General features: G+C 41.1%; 1 protein-coding gene across 2 annotated transcripts in view; it reads right to left on the reverse strand.

Moving 5' to 3' along the window:
- Nucleotides 1-1,183: 1,183 nt before the first annotated feature.
- Nucleotides 1,184-17,140, reverse strand: part of LOC126336296 (myosin heavy chain, cardiac muscle isoform-like) — a 128,017-nt gene continuing 112,060 nt past the window's right edge. The window contains exons 4-5 of one of the 2 annotated variants that reach the window (XM_049999833.1): nucleotides 5,758-5,887; nucleotides 1,184-2,673 (exon numbers count right to left, since the gene is read on the reverse strand). In XM_049999833.1, the coding sequence (XP_049855790.1) occupies nucleotides 2,479-2,673; nucleotides 5,758-5,887 (325 nt within the window). In that variant the 3' untranslated portion in view covers nucleotides 1,184-2,478. The remainder of the gene's footprint in view (nucleotides 2,674-5,757; nucleotides 5,888-17,140) is intronic. The other variant, XM_049999832.1, reaches the window with a different exon arrangement.

Below are 17,140 nucleotides of genomic sequence, written 5' to 3' on the forward strand. Positions count from 1 at the left end.
ATCAGGCCCCTTGCTGTTCCTTATTTACATTTATGATATTCAGGTGTCAGAGAGAAAAGCTAGGATCATGTTATTTGCTGATGATACTAGTTTAATAGTTAGTGATATGAAGCAGTCATTGCACAGTACTGTGGACCATGTCCTACAAGATATACAAAAACGGTTTAGTGCAAACAAGCTAACACTGAATGTAAAAAAAAAAGCTAATTATTGGCAATATGGAAAAATAAGTGAACATGATGACCTAAATCTCACCATGGAGGGAAAACAACTCGAAAGAGTACAGTGTGCAAAATTCCTGGGTATGTAAATTGATGAGAAGATAAACTGGAAGGACCATGTTGTGAGCTTAGCACTAAAACTAAATTCAGCATCTTTTGTACTTAAAATAATTTCAAGAGTTTGTAGTAATGACTGTACCAGATTAGTATATTTTGGATATTTTTAGTCCATTGCATCATATGGGATAGTATTCTGGGGAAAAACAAATTGTCGTCTAAATGAGATTTTCCAATTACAAAAACATACTATTCGGATAATGACCCAGAGCCCACCTCAAACACATTGTAGACCCCTTTTTAAAGCATTGAAATTTTCAACAATTCCATCATTATACATTCTGAAATGTCTGTTGGTGATCAAAAGAAATCAGGAAAAAATGAAAGCCAGTACAAACTACCATAGTTACGATACACGGCAATGTAAAGATCTCCACTTACAAGCTGTAACAAGGACCCGAAGTCAGAAACATGTGTGTAATCAATGCATCAAACTTTTTAATGCACTACCAAAACATATCAAAGAGGTGGAAAATGAGGATAAATTTAAAACTGTTATAATGAATCACATGCTTGACAAATATTATTACAGTGTAAGTGAATTTCTACGCTCAACTGTATTAGAATATAAAGAACCACATGCTTGACAAATGTTATTACAGCATAAGTGAATATCCCTGTGTAACTGTATAAGAATATAAGTTTAAATTAACGTGACAGATGAAATTACATCAATGAATATGTCTGTCAAGCACATAAGAAGATTAAGAATCATGTGCTTAACAAATGTCGCTACAGTATAAGCGAATAGCTCTGCTCAAATGTATAAGAATATATGATATCATAAATGTGACAAATGAAATCACAACATCAAGGAATAGGTCTGTCAAGCACATAATAAATTATGTTATAAAAACACTTATCAGTTGTATATTGAATTAAACATGAGATACATTCATATCAATTCATCATAGAAAAAAATTGTAAAGATATTATATAGTTGTTGAAATGTATCCTGACAAATGCTATATTACAAATGTGATCATTGGGCTGATAATAAATAAATAAATAAAACTGAACAGGCTAATCTTAAATATTTCAAAAACTCATTATATACATTACAGGAAAACAAAGTCTCATCATGATGTGAACCTCAAAATTCATAATAAACATATTGAAAGGGTAGCTGCCACAAAATTCTTAGATGTGCAAACTGATGAAAATTTAGGCTGGAAATCCCACGTTCTCTACCTTACTAACAAGTTAAGCTCTGCTTTCTTTGCATTACACATAATTAGTACTGTGTGTAGTAGAGTGTAGCAGAACTGTCTACATTGCTTACATCCATTCTGCTATCACCTATGGCCTAACCCTCTGGAGTCATAATAAGGCAAACATGAAAACCATCTTCAACTTACAAAAACACGCAGCTAGAATAATTTCAAACAGTACAAAGCTAACATCTTCCAAACAGTTATTTCAACACCTAAATATTCTACCCAAACCATGCCTCTACATAAAAATGCACATTGATAATTATAAAACCAACTCAGATCTTCATTCCTACAATACAAGAATGTACAATAACATCCACATAAAAAGAGTGAACAAGGCTTTAGCACAAAAATAAACCAACATTCAGATTTTGTACAACAAATTTCCAACTCAGCTAAAAGAAATAAAAACATTGTCTACATTCAATGAAGCAATATTTATATTCTTAATGACCAACTGCTATTATAGTATAAATGAATATCTGCAGTAACCTTATAGCAAGCAACTACATTCATTTACTATATATTAATAGTAACATAAATCAAATGCTTGCCACAGCCTCAATGTTAATTTTTCTGAACAAAAGCATTAAATCAATTATTTACGTGTAATGTATTTCATGTAAAAAGCCATGAACAAAAGTGTTAAATAAATTATTTACCTGTAATGTATTTAATGTAAAAGGTCCTTCTCATATTTTTATATTATTACATAATCAAAGTTGTATTGCCCAAAAATATTGTAATGGATACAACAAACCACTGTATTATGTAGGAAACTGTTATACTATGTTCTTTGATGAAATCCATACAATGTACATTGTCACTGGATGAATTAACTACTACTACTACTACTACTACTACTATATATGTATCTTTATATTGTTTTTTTTCTTTTTTTAGAGAAAATGTAAAAAATAACCATTTTATTTTTTCTTCTTCTTTCTCCCTTTACGCTTTGAAAGCTTTCTTTGTTTGTATTCTCTCCAGGCATGCTGAATTCTCCGTGCACATCTGTTTGTAATGAAAATGTATATTTTATGGTCCAGTTCGCGTTGCTCATCTTCAGCTTTTTCAGTCATTAACCTCGTGTACTCCATTTCCTGGATGTTAAACAGCTCCTGAAAAGTAATTGTTAGCATATTGAATGTATGTAATCCAAATGGACAAGACAAGACTACAAAGTATTTATTATTATTAATATGAGAATAGTGAGCACGTGGTTCGATTAAAAAAACTTTGTGGCTGATGTTTCAGATAATCAAATGGTAGGGGGCCAGCCATCAGCCATTAGTGCTTCTTTCTCAAGCACCACATGTTTGCTGTGTTGCAAGCAAGCAAGGTAACCACTTACAATACAATTAAAGGATCAGTGGCACATCATCAAGACTGAAATCATATTGTTAATATTTGCCCCCATTCTGTGCAGTTGCTGTGTGTGTGTGTGTGTGTGTGTGTGTGTGTGTGTGTGTGTGTGTGTGTGTGTGTGTGTGTGTGTGTGTGTGCACATGCACTTGCGCAAGCATGCTAGTTTCAAAAAGACCTTCCAAATTTTAATGTCATTAAATGAAATAATGAGCATGAGTGGACTGACAGAGGCACATGAATTAATTTCAGGCTTTTAAAATCAAGGTTTCCTTTATGTATATATGAAGTTACTAGGATAGCCATCAAGAAGATATATATGGGACAAAAATTCCCGACACTATGGATCATCATGTATGTGACAAAAAATTCTGAATATAACTGAAATGACTTCAAAATGTGAGAGCACTTAGTACAGTGCTGCAGCAGGAATTTAACAGGATTGTTACTGATACTCTGGAGATACAGTAAAAAGAAAGTAGTTTAATACATTGCTCTGTCACACTCCATGGATCCTGTGACAATGGTCTCTTGCTGTGTATAAAGGTCAAGGATGTACATTTTCTTCAACTGTAATACAATGTAGTGACTTATCCATTATGAAATATTATTGTATTAAGGTGCTAGTTTGAATTATAAAACGATGTAAAACATTAATTTCAAGGGTTTAAGATGCTCTTCAAAGCCATTGGAAGATTTGCACAATGCAAAGTTATTTAATTCCATCTTAATAGCTGCCATATTTGCCAAGACAACTAATATGTTCTAGCAAATTGCTAAATACCTGATTGCCTTTATATGTGATTCGTTTTAAGTCCCTGCATTCTTTATGGAGTTTGTTTTTGAACCTAGTATTATATACATGTTTTTCCCATTTTTTAAACATAAATATTGATCACAACAAAGGACATTAGTAAATGTATATTTACTGTGAGTCAGTTGTCAAAATACCATGTTTTTCAAGTTGTGTCTGCAGGATGTTACATAAGAAGCACCAGGCATAAGTCTTGCTAGCAAGCAACAGGAGTGGGGAGCTGCGCCAGAGCAACCTTAGGCTTGATGGCCAGAACAACACATCACTACAGAACAAATTAGTGTCTTTATACCATTCTTGAGTGATGTGTTGTTCTGACCATCAAGCCTAAGGTTGCTCTGGTGCATAACTAATGAGGAGGTATTGAATAGAATTGGGGAGAAGAGGAGTTTGTGGCACAACTTGACTAGAAGAAGGGATCGGTTGGTAGGACATGTTCTGAGGCATCAAGGGATCACCAATTTAGTACTGGAGGGCAGCGTGGAGGGTAAAAATTGTAGAGGGAGACCAAGAGATGAACACACTAAGCAGATTCAGAAGGGTGTAGGCTGCAGTAGGTACTGGGAGATGAAGAAGCTTGCACAGGATAGAGTAGCATGGAGAGCTGCATCAAACCAGTCTCAGGACTGAAGACCACAACAACAACAACAACAACAACAACATATCATTCTTAGTATTCTCATTATTACTATTATCCAATCCAAGACAGACACAAAGCTAAGACCCACCATAGCAGTAGCAGTGTACATGCCTATTAGCTCTGAAGATGATTAACAGAGTGAAGAAATATATAATTAAATAATACAAATTTTTCATATAATGAAGGGAGATGAAAATTTAATTGTAATGTCAGAATGGGCATCGATAGTAGGTAAAAGCAGAGAAAGAAAACTAGTAGGAGAACATGGACAGGGGGGAGAGGAATGAAAGAAGCTGTCTGGTAGAATTTTGCACAGAGCACTATTTAATTATTCCAGTTATTATTATTATTATTATTATTATTAAGAATTATGAAAGAAAGTTGTATGCATACAAGTGACTTGTAGAGACTGGAAGGTTTCAGATAGATTTGTAACAGTGTTGTTGTGGTCTTCAGTCTGAAGACTGGTTTGTTGCAGATCTCCATGCTACTCTATCCTGTGCAAACCTCTTCACCTCCGAGTAACTACTGCAACCTACCTCCGTCTGAATCTCTGAATCAGCTTATTGGAAACATCTCCTGGTCTCTCTCTATGATTTTACCCCCCCCCCCCCCCTCTCCCACTCTCCCCCCTCTCCCACTCTTACCACCAATATTAAATTTGTGATCCCTTGATATCTCAGACTGTGTCATATTAACTGATTTCTTCTTTTAGTCAAGTAGTGTTACATGCCACAAATTTCTTGACTCCCCAATCTAATCTTCAGTATTCTTCTGTAGCACTACATTTCAAAATCCATTTATAATGGTATGGCAGGGGTTTTTAAACCATATTTTAACCTAAAAAACATGAGTGATGTTATTGAATGTAATCTTTCTCACATCCTCAGTTGGGCCGTTGAGAGATTTGGAAATTTTGTACCAACCATATTTCATTTTGTTTGGAAATCTGTACTGTTTATCACCTGGACATCACAAGCACCTATAATAACTATATTCTTCTATTAGCAATATTACATTCTCTTCTGACCACTCTGTCACTCACATTACTCACATCAGTAACAAAGTTGCAGACAAAGGAGGTCTGTACAGTGAGCACCAAAGCAGAGAGCACAGGAATTTCCTTCTGAGAAACAACCTTTCTATACTGATAGCCTTGGGCCTTTTCAGCTGAAAGTTTCTGTTTGACAGTCTTTTTGTTGTAGTTATCTGCGACTCAACTTCCACACTATATTTTGATTAGCAGTCTATCTATTTCATAATATTATCATTGTTCCATCCTGGACTTTCCATCATTATACTAAAAAATGTGACATTTTTATGACTAAATAAAGACTGTTATTAAATACTGTGCAACATCCACAAACAACAGAAAAGTAATATTACCTGTAACTCTCTCATCTGTTGCTTCTCTTTGTTGAAACCTTCAATAATCTCTTCAAGTGTAGCCTGTAGCTGTCCCATATCTTTATCGTATTTATTCAGTACAGTGAGCAACTGTAATTCAACATCTTGCCTAGAGGAAGAGAGAGAAAGAGACCAACAAATTCATGTAGATACTGCTTTGAGTTGGAGGCATAAAAGTAGTCTATTTTTATAAGAAATGTACACACATCAAACAATTTTTGCATCACCTCAGTACCCAAAACTGAAAATAGACACTGACTGCGTATATTGCATCACAGATACAACCCCTTTGACTGTTCAGAAATTGTTATAACCTTTAATCACAATAATTGCGTGGATTTTCACACTCTCTCTTAGAAACAATAGCTGATCACATGATTACAACTCAGTCTCTCGTATTCGACTGCTGTGCCGTGACATGCGGCCGGTGCCGTTCGTAGCTAGGTGGCGCTCCCGCGCTCATCTGATTTGCGGAGCGCCTCTATCGCCGTTTGTGCGTACTGTCGTGGCGGCACTGTTAAATGTCGTGGCACTATCACAACACTTTTCCCCCCTTGAAAAAATAAACACTCACTTCCTTGGAGACATGGACAGCGCAGAGACATCCATGGCCTCTTGTGAGACCCCGAGGAGATCCCGCGCAGAGACACGGGAGTATGGTCGAAAATGTCCAGGACGGAAGCTCGTGCGAGGAACGTGCCTCCTGGATGAGATGATGGGTGAAAACTCCGGAGCAGCATCCATAGGTGTCATTGACCTGGGAGTGTGCTCCAGCGAGATGGGTCCCAGAGAAGGCAGCGTCGTGACTGCGGCCGGTTCCGGCATACTCGGAAGCGGCAGCGAAGTCGGCTGCATCAACACGGACGGTAGATCGGCAGCAGCGACAGGACTGGCGTCTCGAGCTGGTGGAGGCGAAGGATGGGGCGGTGGCACAGGCGTGGCCACCACTCGTGGGCGCATCTGGTCGTAATGGCGAACAACCGTGCCGTCGCCCGTACGGATTTCACAAAGCCGGCGGCCACGAAGAGCCTTGACCACCCCTGGAATCCATTTAGGGCGAGATCCATACCCTCGTGCCCACACGTCGGCGCCCACCGAGTATTTTCCCGCACTAGGGGACACAGTACAAGGCCTGACAGGGTGAAGCAGGTGCAGTAGAGTGCGCGGTTGGCGGCCATGCAAGAGTTCAGCAGGGCTGCGATCACCCAGAGGCGTGAAGCGATAAGAACTCAGAAATTGCAGCAGGGCGTCATCTGTGGAAAAATCACTAAGGAATTTTTTCATCTGGCATTTGAAAGTGCGGACAAGGCGCTCGACCTCCCCATTCGATTGCGGATGGAAGGGAGGTGCGGTAACATGATGAATCCCTTGTCCAGTACAAAAATCACGGAAGGCCTGCGAAGAGAACTGAGGGCCATTGTCCGTGACGATCGTGGATGGAAGACCTTCTAGCGCAAAGATTTTGGACAAAGCCAGCGTCGTCGCCGCAGTGGTGGGCGACGGACATCTAACAACAAATGGAAACTTCGAGAAGGCGTCAATCAACAGTAGCCAATAAGTACCGAGGAAGGGGCCAGCAAAGTCGGCGTGCACCCGTTCCCATGGCTGAGCTGGATCAGGCCACGGAGAGGGCATTGTACGAGGTGCCGCCAGTTGTTGAGCACACTGGCCACATGCAGCAACCATATGGGCGATGTCCGAATCAATGCCGGGCCAATAAACGTGCCTGCGGGCCAGGGACTTAGTCCGAGAAATACCCCAATGGCCTCCGTGCAACAGTTTGAGAACATCTTTGCGAAGAGAGGCTGGCACCACGACCCGTGGAGATGCGCCATCCGTGGCCAGAAGAACAACACCATCACGAACAGACAGACGAAGGCGCAAGGCATGGTAGTTGCGAAGGGGATCCGATGCCCGGCCCCCGGTCCTGTCTGGCCAACCTCGTTGAACAAAACCGATCACCCGACGCAGGACCGGGTCCCGCGCAGTAGCTGACGCGACCTGCGAACCTGTAAGTGGAAAGCCCTCGACTGCACGACGTTCTTCCTCATCAATGTGGAAACTGAGGAGTTCATCGCGATCGAAAACAGGGTCGGGGCCCATCGGCAATCGCGACAATGCATCCGCGTTTGCGTGCTGGGCCGTTGGGCGATAGTGAATCTCATAATGAAAACGAGACAAGTATAAGGCCCAACGTTGCAGGCGGTGAGCTGCCTTATCCGGAAGTGACGCCGAGGGGCTGAACAGAGAGACCAGCGGTTTGTGGTCGGTGATGAGGTGAAACTTAGAACCATACAAAAAAACGCTGAACTTTTTTAGAGCATAAATGATAGCGAGCGCCTCCTTTTCGATTTGAGAGTAACGCCGTTGCGCCTCGTTGAGGGTCTTGGAAGCATAGGCAATAGGTCGTTCCGACCCATCCTCATACCGATGGGCGAGAACAGCCCCTAGGCCATACTGTGACGCGTCAGTCGCCAGAACCAAGTGCTGACCCGGACGGAATGTGGCAAGACAAGGCGCCGACTGCAAATGAGCCTTCAGGCGGACAAAAGCCTGCTCACACCCGTCGGACCAACAGAAGGGGACGTTTTTTCGTAACAGCTGATGCAGAGGATAAGCTACCGCTGCTGCGGATGGAATGAATTTGTGATAATAAGCAATCTTGCCTAGAAACGCCTGAAGTTCTTTGACCGTAGACGGCCGGGGTAGAGCGTTAATGGCCGCAACGTGCTCACGGAGAGGGCGTATGCCCTCACGGGACAACTGGAAACCAAGATACTCAATGGAGGGTTGGAAGAACTGTGACTTGTCCAGATTGCACCTCAACCCAGCCGAATGCAAAACCCGAAACAGTGAACGTAAATTACGAAGGTGCTCCGCAGTGGAGGCTCCCGTGACAACAATGTCATCCAGATAGTTTATGCAGCCGGGAACGGAAGCCGTGAGCTGTTCCAAAAACCGCTGAAAAATGGCCGGTGCGCTAGCGACGCCAAATGGTAATCGCTGGTACTGATACAACCCACAAGGAGTGTTGATAACGAGAAATTCCTTGGAAGGAGCGTCCAACGGCAACTGATGGTACGCCTCCGATAAGTCAAGTTTGGAAAAGAACTGGCCCCCAGCGAGCTTGGTAAACAACTCCTCAGGACGAGGAAGAGGATAAGTGTCAATGACGCTCTGAGCGTTGACAGTGGCTTTAAAGTCACCACACAATCGCAGACTCCCGTTTGGTTTAGAAACCACCACGATCGGCGATGCCCATTCGCTGGAGGTAACCGGAAGGAGAATCCCTGAAGCTGTTAACCTGTCTAGCTCAGCCTTGACAGGTGCACGCAACGCCACTGGAATGGGGCGTGCCCGGAAAAACTTAGGGCGAGCCGTAGGTTTAAGAGTAATGTGGGCTGCAAAATCCTTGGCACAACCCAGACCAGCAGAGAACACGGACGAAAATTCACAACACAATCCATCAAGCTGTTGATACGGAATGTCCTCAGATATGAGGTGCACATCATCATCAATGGAGAACCCAAACAACTGGAAAGCATCATAACCGAACAGGTTTTCAGTGCCCGCATGATCCACCACATAAAACGTGAGGGGCCGAACAACAGACTTGTAGGCAGTGGAAGCATCAAACTGGCCCATGATAGGAATTTTCTGCTGATTATAAGTCCTCAGATTGCGCGTAACTGGAGACAAAGGAGGGGAGCCCAACGCCAAATACGTGCGAGAATTAATGAGAGTTACTGCAGAGCCAGTGTCCACTTGCATGCGGATGTCTTTATTCAGAACACGAACAGTAACAAACAACTTATTTGTTTGAGAAAGCACACAGTGAACATCCATGTCCGACGCCTCGTCCTCGTCGACAGGAACTTTATGGGACTGACACACAGAAGCAATGTGGCCTTTTTTCCTACATGAATTACACGTGGCCCAACGTTTTGGACACGCTGCCCTGTCGTGCTGTACGAAACAACGGGGGCAAGAAGGAAGCGCGGAACGAACCGGCTTCTGTGGTTGCTGGTTTCGCTGCGAGCGTTGCGGCCCAACGCGACGTTGTTTACGCGAGTGAACCGCCGCCACATCTTCGTTCTCCTGTGCAACAGGCAAATTGTCCTTGTCGAGAGTTGACTGTACAGCGCCTACATCACACCACGCGTCTATTTGCGCGCCAGCAGCGTGAGACACTTCAAAGGATTGAGCGATGCTTAGAACTTCCGACAACGACGGGTTTGGCAGTTGTAGGGCACGTTGCCGAACTTCTTTATCAGGAGCAAGCCGTAGAATAGCATCCCTAACCATTGAATCCGCATAAGACTCGTGATGGGTGTCCGTGACAAACTGACATTTCCTACTCAGGCCATGTAGTTCCGCCGCCCAAGCCCGGTAAGATTGATGGGGCTGTTTACGACACCGGTAGAACGCCACGCGGGCGGCAACGACGTGGGTGTTTGTTCGATAATAGGCAGACAATAAGTCACACATTTCTTGGAAGGACAGGGAGGCTGGTTCCCGCAGAGGGGCTAACTGAGATAGCAGCTGATAGACCCGAGGGGAAATCCAAGATAGAAATAGCGACTTACACATAGGAGCGTCGACAACGCCGAAAGCCAAGAAGTGTTGCCGCAAACGCTTCTCATAATTCTCCCAGTCTTCAGCGGCCTCGTCGTAAGGAGGGAATGGAGGCGGAGAAGAGGAAGACAGACGATGAGTAAGCGACGTCGACAACGCCTGAATCGCAGCCGTCAGCTGTGTTTGTTGTTCAATGAGCGCTTGCATAAGCTGTTCCATGTCTGCCCCGTCACGAACACGCAAATCCACAACGCGGTGAAAATATCCCGACCTCGTCGCCAAAAAGTGTTATAACCTTTAATCACAATAATTGCGTGGATTTTCACACTCTCTCTTAGAAACAATAGCTGATCACATGATTACAACTCAGTCTCTCGTATTCGACTGCTGTGCCGTGACATGCGGCCGGTGCCGTTCGTAGCTAGGTGGCGCTCCCGCGCTCATCTGATTTGCGGAGCGCCTCTATCGCCGTTTGTGCGTACTGTCGTGGCGGCACTGTTAAATGTCGTGGCACTATCACAACAGAAATGTCACTAATCCCACCCAAAAATGTAAACAATCATGCATGAGCAGCACCTATTTGATGGAGGTGGTTCAACAGCTGATCAGTTCCAGTCATTCCAGCATGAAAGAAGTATATGACTCATATTGTCTGTAGTTCAGCCATGCCTAGATGGTCAATACCACAGTTCGATCATGTCCGCAATGTTGCTTTGTGCCAAGAAGGGCTCTCAACAAGGGAAGTGTCCAGGCATCTTGGAGTGAACCAAAACAATGTTGTTTGGACATGGAGGAGATACAGAGAGACAAGAACAGTTGAGGACATGCCTCGCTCAGGTCGCCCAAGGGCTATATACAGCAGTGGATGAATGCTACTTATGGATTAAGGCTTGGAGGAACCTGACAGCAACGCCACCATGTTGAATAATGCTTTTTGTGCAGCCACAGGACGTCATGTTATGACTCAAACTGTGCAAAATAGGCTGCATGATGCACAACTTCACTACTGACATCCATAGCAAGGTGCATCTTTGAAACCATGACACCATGCAGCACAGTGCAGATGGGCTCAACGAAGTGCGAAATGGACCAGTCAGGATTGGCATCATGTTCTCTTCACTGATGAGTGTCTCATATGCCTTCAACCAGACAATCATCGGAAACGCATCTGGAGGCGACCCAGTCAGGCTGAACGCCTTCGACACACTGACCAGTGAGTGCAACAAGGTGGAGGTTCCTTGCTGTTTTGGGGTGTCATTATGTGGGGCTGACATATCCCGCTGGTGGTCAGAGAAGGCACCATAATGCCTGTACAATACGTGAATGCCATATTCTGACAGACAGTGCAACCATATCAGTGGCATATTGCCGAGGAATTCGACTTCAGGGATGACAATTCGCACCCCCATCATGCACATCTTGTGAATGACTTCCTTCAGGATAACTACATCGCTCAACTAGAGAGGACAGCATGTTCTCCAGACATGAGCCCGATCAAACATGCCTGAGATAGATTGAAAAGGGCTGTTTATGGACGATGTGACCCATCAACAACTCTGAGGGATCTAAATCGAATCATCATTGAGGAGAGGGACAATCTGGACCAACAGTGACTTGACAAACTTGTGGATAGCATGCCACAATGAATACAGGCATGCATCGATGCAGGAGGATGTGCTACTGGGTATTAGAGGTACTGGTGTGTACAGCAATCTGGACCACCACCTCTGAAGGTCTTGCTGTGTAGTTTTACAACATGAGCAATAAAAAGGGTGGAAATTATGTTTATGTTTATCTCTATTCCAATTTTCTGTACAGGTTCTGGAACTCTTGGAACCGAGGTGATGCAAAACTTTTGTTTTATCTGTGTATTAACCTTTTTCATTCTCAGCTTGAAATGTAAGTAAAATAAAGGAAATATATTACACTGACTGAAGTTCCATTTAGCAGGGAGGATGCATTAATTATTTTAATGACATTGATTGTGATAATAATATGAGTTTTAAATTTGTTGTTTGAACACTGCCCTACATTGTTGCAAAATTGTTAGTTTGTAAGTCAGTACCTAATCCATTCTTCTGGAATACTGCACATGATTAGTGTATTTAAATTAGTATTATTTATGATTTGGTGCTTGTTTACTTTAGAGAAGCAATCTAAATTGGATCCTTCTCCCTGTAAATTTATTGATTTATCGGTTGACGGATACCACCTGCATGAAGTCTTTCCCTCATGCTGGTATTTATGAAATACAATGTACTATCGAGTGGAAGATTTTAGTATTTGTTCTAAGTGCTTGATTAATTCATTATATGTTTATTGTCTATAGGTTACCAAACTTATTTGTGTAAAATATTATATGTTTATTTATAAATATTGCAGGAAAGTTCTGGCAGAAAGTAAATATATAAGATGTTCATGTTACTAGGTGTGATCAGATCTTTATTTATAAATAAGAATTTTTGCAGCCAAGATTTCTTGTTGAAATATTTTAATTTCCTTGATGACTGGCTTGGAAAAATCTAGCTGTCATCTTTGGAGCATCTGGAAATAATATTACTGTGCATGAATCATACAACCATAGTGAGAGCATACTCTATTTATAAAACACAGTGCCAGAATGGCTTATCAAATACATAAAACAGAGTAAAAAATACACAGCATCAACATTGTGCACCAGAGTGGCTGCAGGTTTATTTGTGGAGCTGTTTTAGCTGCATCACTCTGGGGCACGCTATCAGTGCTATGTACTCTCTTTGTGTATCTGAGAAGCCAACGTGGTGCCTATGTTTTATAAATGGAGTTTACTCTTCTTGTGATTGTGCAATTCCACAGAATTTCCAGAGGATCCAAAGATAACAGCTAGACATGTTGAAATCAGTTATTGAGGAAATAAAAATACTTCAATACATTATCTTGGCTGCAAAAATTCATATTTTTCGAGAAAGTAAATAGTTTTGGATTAAAGGAGACCACTCACTGAAAAACAGAAGTGTTGAGTTTTCAATAGACAAACACACAAAGAAACAAAACTACTTAGCTTTTGGAGTAACCCTTTTACAAGTTAGAGCAAAATACACATGGCAAACTCTCTTCTCTCTTTATCTCTCTCTCTCTCTCTCTCTCTCTCTCTCTCTCTCTCTCTCTCACACACACACACACACACACACACACACACACACACATACAAACACACACACAACCACACACACTCACATGCACACACCTGCCTATGTCCCTACATGGTGCCAGCTCGACTAACAGTGCCACACACAAATGTGAGTTTTGTGGAGGTCCTACAACACCATGGCCAGTGCTGGGTTAACACTGCTGTGAGCCATGTGAATGAGTTGAGTAGGCTGCTGCTAACTGAAATGAAGTCTTATATGAGTGTAGTGCCTGGTGCTACAGTTGTGAGATGTGTATATACTAGACACAGCTTAACCTTAATAATAGAGGGAAAGATAGGTTCGCTAGCTTCTTACAGAAAATGTACAGCGGAGCAGCTTATTGCAAAGCAAGATCCCTGTGGTTACTGGTGTGAAAGAGGTAGGTTTTTTAGATTAGAATTAGAATTCACACATCCTCTATTGAAAGGAGTCAGAATAACAAAAGAGACCCATAAGATGCTTAGGAATACACAGAAAAGTCAGGTTAGCATATTTCATCAAAATCTTAGAAGATTGAGTAATAACAAAGAAATGCTTCTCTCTGTTTGGGTAATTATAAGAGCTGAAAAAACATAGACATCCTTTGCCTATCTGTGCACCATGAAACCACAGGGTTTGAAAAGTTATGTATAGAAAATTACACTTTAGCATCTTACTCATGCAGAACTAATAACGAAAAATGAGGAATTGTTACACATATTAAGACAGGACCCAAGTTCAGAAACACTAAAACAAGTAGATTTTGTAGTGATTACCACAAAGAAGTGTGTGCTTGTGAATTAATGCTGAGAAATAGTTCATTTTTAAAGTTGAACTGATTATTAGGGATCTGAATGCCTTACTGTGCTTTCTGTCAGACAGCAGCAACTAGCTGATAGTCTCCGATGACTTCAGTGTAGATTTTCTAAAGCATTCTGATATGAAAAATAATCTGGAAACCTTATTTGGATTCTACAGTTTGATCTCAGTAATGATCTTTCCAACAAGGGTGGATAAAGACAATAGGTCCCTAATTGACAATTTTTCGTTTCTGAAGCTCAAAGCAAGAAAATAGCTGTTTACCCAGTAAGAAATGGTCTCTCTTATCATGATGCTCAGTTAGTTAGAATGAATAAGATAGTGAGTTACAGTACTGATGTTGTTCAGTGGATATCACTCAGAATACTCAATGATGCCAGGATAGATGCTTTCAGGAATAATTTACAAGAGATGACCTCCCATGAAAGTTATAATGAACCAAATGCTAACATAAAATTTAATCTGTTACATGACATATTCACATCATTGTTTGAAAATATTTTTCCAAATAAGCTAATTAGAAAGGATATTAAACAGCCATGTAAAAAAACCAAGAATCACTGCAGGGATTAAAGCATCTAGTAACAGGAATACAAAAATGTATCTGTTGGCAAGAACAAGTAAAGATCAAGCAGTAGTTGCACACTACAAAAACTACTCAGAATTACTAAGAAAAGTTATTAAAAAATCAACTAACATGCATGTAATCTCAGAAATCAGTAATTCAAACAAGAAACTCAAGACTATATGGATTGTAGTGAAATAAGAGACATGACAACCAGCCACCAAATAAGACAACATCACTATTGAGCTGAATAGAAGGGCTATAAGTTTATTATATATATTTAATAATCATCATAGAGAGAGAGAGAGAGAGAGAGAGAGAGTCATTTCTTAAACAGTAGAAATTATGCGAAGAAACAGTTCACGAGAAAAATCACAGCACTGTGTTGAAAAAGCAGCTCTTAGAAAATTCACTCAAATGAATGTATCAGAAAATTCTCCTTATGAAATTAAGAAAAATAAAATCTCATATCAATTTGATGGTGTTTCCAATAGAGTACTATACATTTTTTCCCCATATATTAAGCCCTGTATCACCTGACATATGTAATGCATCACTAACTCAAGGCATTTTTCCAAAGAGGCTGAAATATGCCATTGTTAAATCCCCATTAAAAAAGTTGACACGAGAGATGTCAGTAACTACTTACATGTTTCACTACTGATGTCATTTTCCACAATTTTTGAGGAGCTGAGGCATTTAGAATAGTATCTCATCCATTTAGAATAGTATCTCATCAGAGCAAGTTCACAGCAAATAACAGCTAGGATTTTAGAAGAGTTGCTCTACTGCAATTGCCATTTACATGTCCACTCATCAAATCTTACAAGCATCAAATAAGAAAATAATGCCAGCTGGTACTTTCTGTGACCTATCTAAGGCATTAGATAAACTGAAGTTTTATAGGATTGATGGTATAGTCAACCAGTCGATAATGTCATACCTAACAAAAAGCATGGAGAAATTTGTGCTCAATAATTCAACCAATGTAATCAGGGGAGATTCTTTAGACTGGCGAGAAATCACGTACGGAGTTCCCCACGGAGCAATCTTGGTTCCACTATTGTTCCCCATATGTGTAACTGACCTTCTGTCTAATATAACAACAAGCAAAAGCAGTTCTTTTTGCTTATGACAGTAGTATTTTTATCAATCCAAGCATACATACAGAAACTGAAGAAATGGTGAAAGTATAATTGACTGGTTTTCTTTGAATGATTTCATCCTCAATTTTAAAAGGACACTACATATTCAGTTCTGCACATCTAGTTGTAGAATAACAATGATAAGTATAGCACATGGTGAGGAAGTAATAAATACGGTGGAAGCTTCAAAATTCTTAGGTGCTCATATTGAAGAGGAATTAAATTGGAAATAAACATATTTTGAAGCTCCTAAAACAACTTATTTCATCCACATTTGCACTTAGAGCCATTGCAAATCTTAGCAAGAGACAAACCAGTAAGTTGATGTATTTTGCGTGTTTCCATTCAATAATGTCATGTGGAATAATATTCTGGTGCAAGTCATTTTCAAGAAAATCAAGCAATGGGAGGTCCAACTTGGAGTATCAATAATATTATGAAAATGGCAGATTGCTACTTGCCATAAAGATAACATGTTGAGTTGCAGGCAGACTCCACAAAAAGGCTACTACACATTGAGTTCTTGGCCAAATACTTCTTCGTAAAAGAAAACACACACACATTCTCACAAGCAGAAGCACCTACCACACACATTACTGCTATCTAGTGGATCAGGAGAGGAGCATAGGATGTGTCGACAGAAGAGTAGCATACAATGAGAGTGAGTGAACGTGTGCTAGGAGGAGGTGACAGGACAGAAGGGGCGAAAAATGTTGGATGGAGGGTACAGGGGCAGTAGGTTACTGAAGGTTGAGGCCACAATAATTTCAGGAGTGGAGAATGTATTGTAAGGATAACTCTCATCTGGGTAGTTCATAAAACCTGATGGTGGAGGGAAGGATCCAGACAGCATGGGTTGTCAAGCAGCTATTGAAACAAGCATGTTATATCCAGCTGAATGTTGTGGCTCTTGACCAGAGTATGGCAATCGCCATTCATCCTTTCATACTGGTATAAAATGCTGTGCAATTATTTCAGCAGAGCTGATATATGACATACTGGCTTTCACAGGTGTTTTGGCCTCTGATGGGCTAGAATAAGCCTGTGACAGGATTGGAATATGAAGTGCTGGGTGGGTTGATTGGGCAGGTCTTGCATTTGGGTATTTC

The sequence above is a fragment of the Schistocerca gregaria genome, chromosome 2 (assembly GCF_023897955.1).
Source record: "Schistocerca gregaria isolate iqSchGreg1 chromosome 2, iqSchGreg1.2, whole genome shotgun sequence".
In the NCBI taxonomy this organism is placed as follows: domain Eukaryota; kingdom Metazoa; phylum Arthropoda; class Insecta; order Orthoptera; family Acrididae; genus Schistocerca; species Schistocerca gregaria.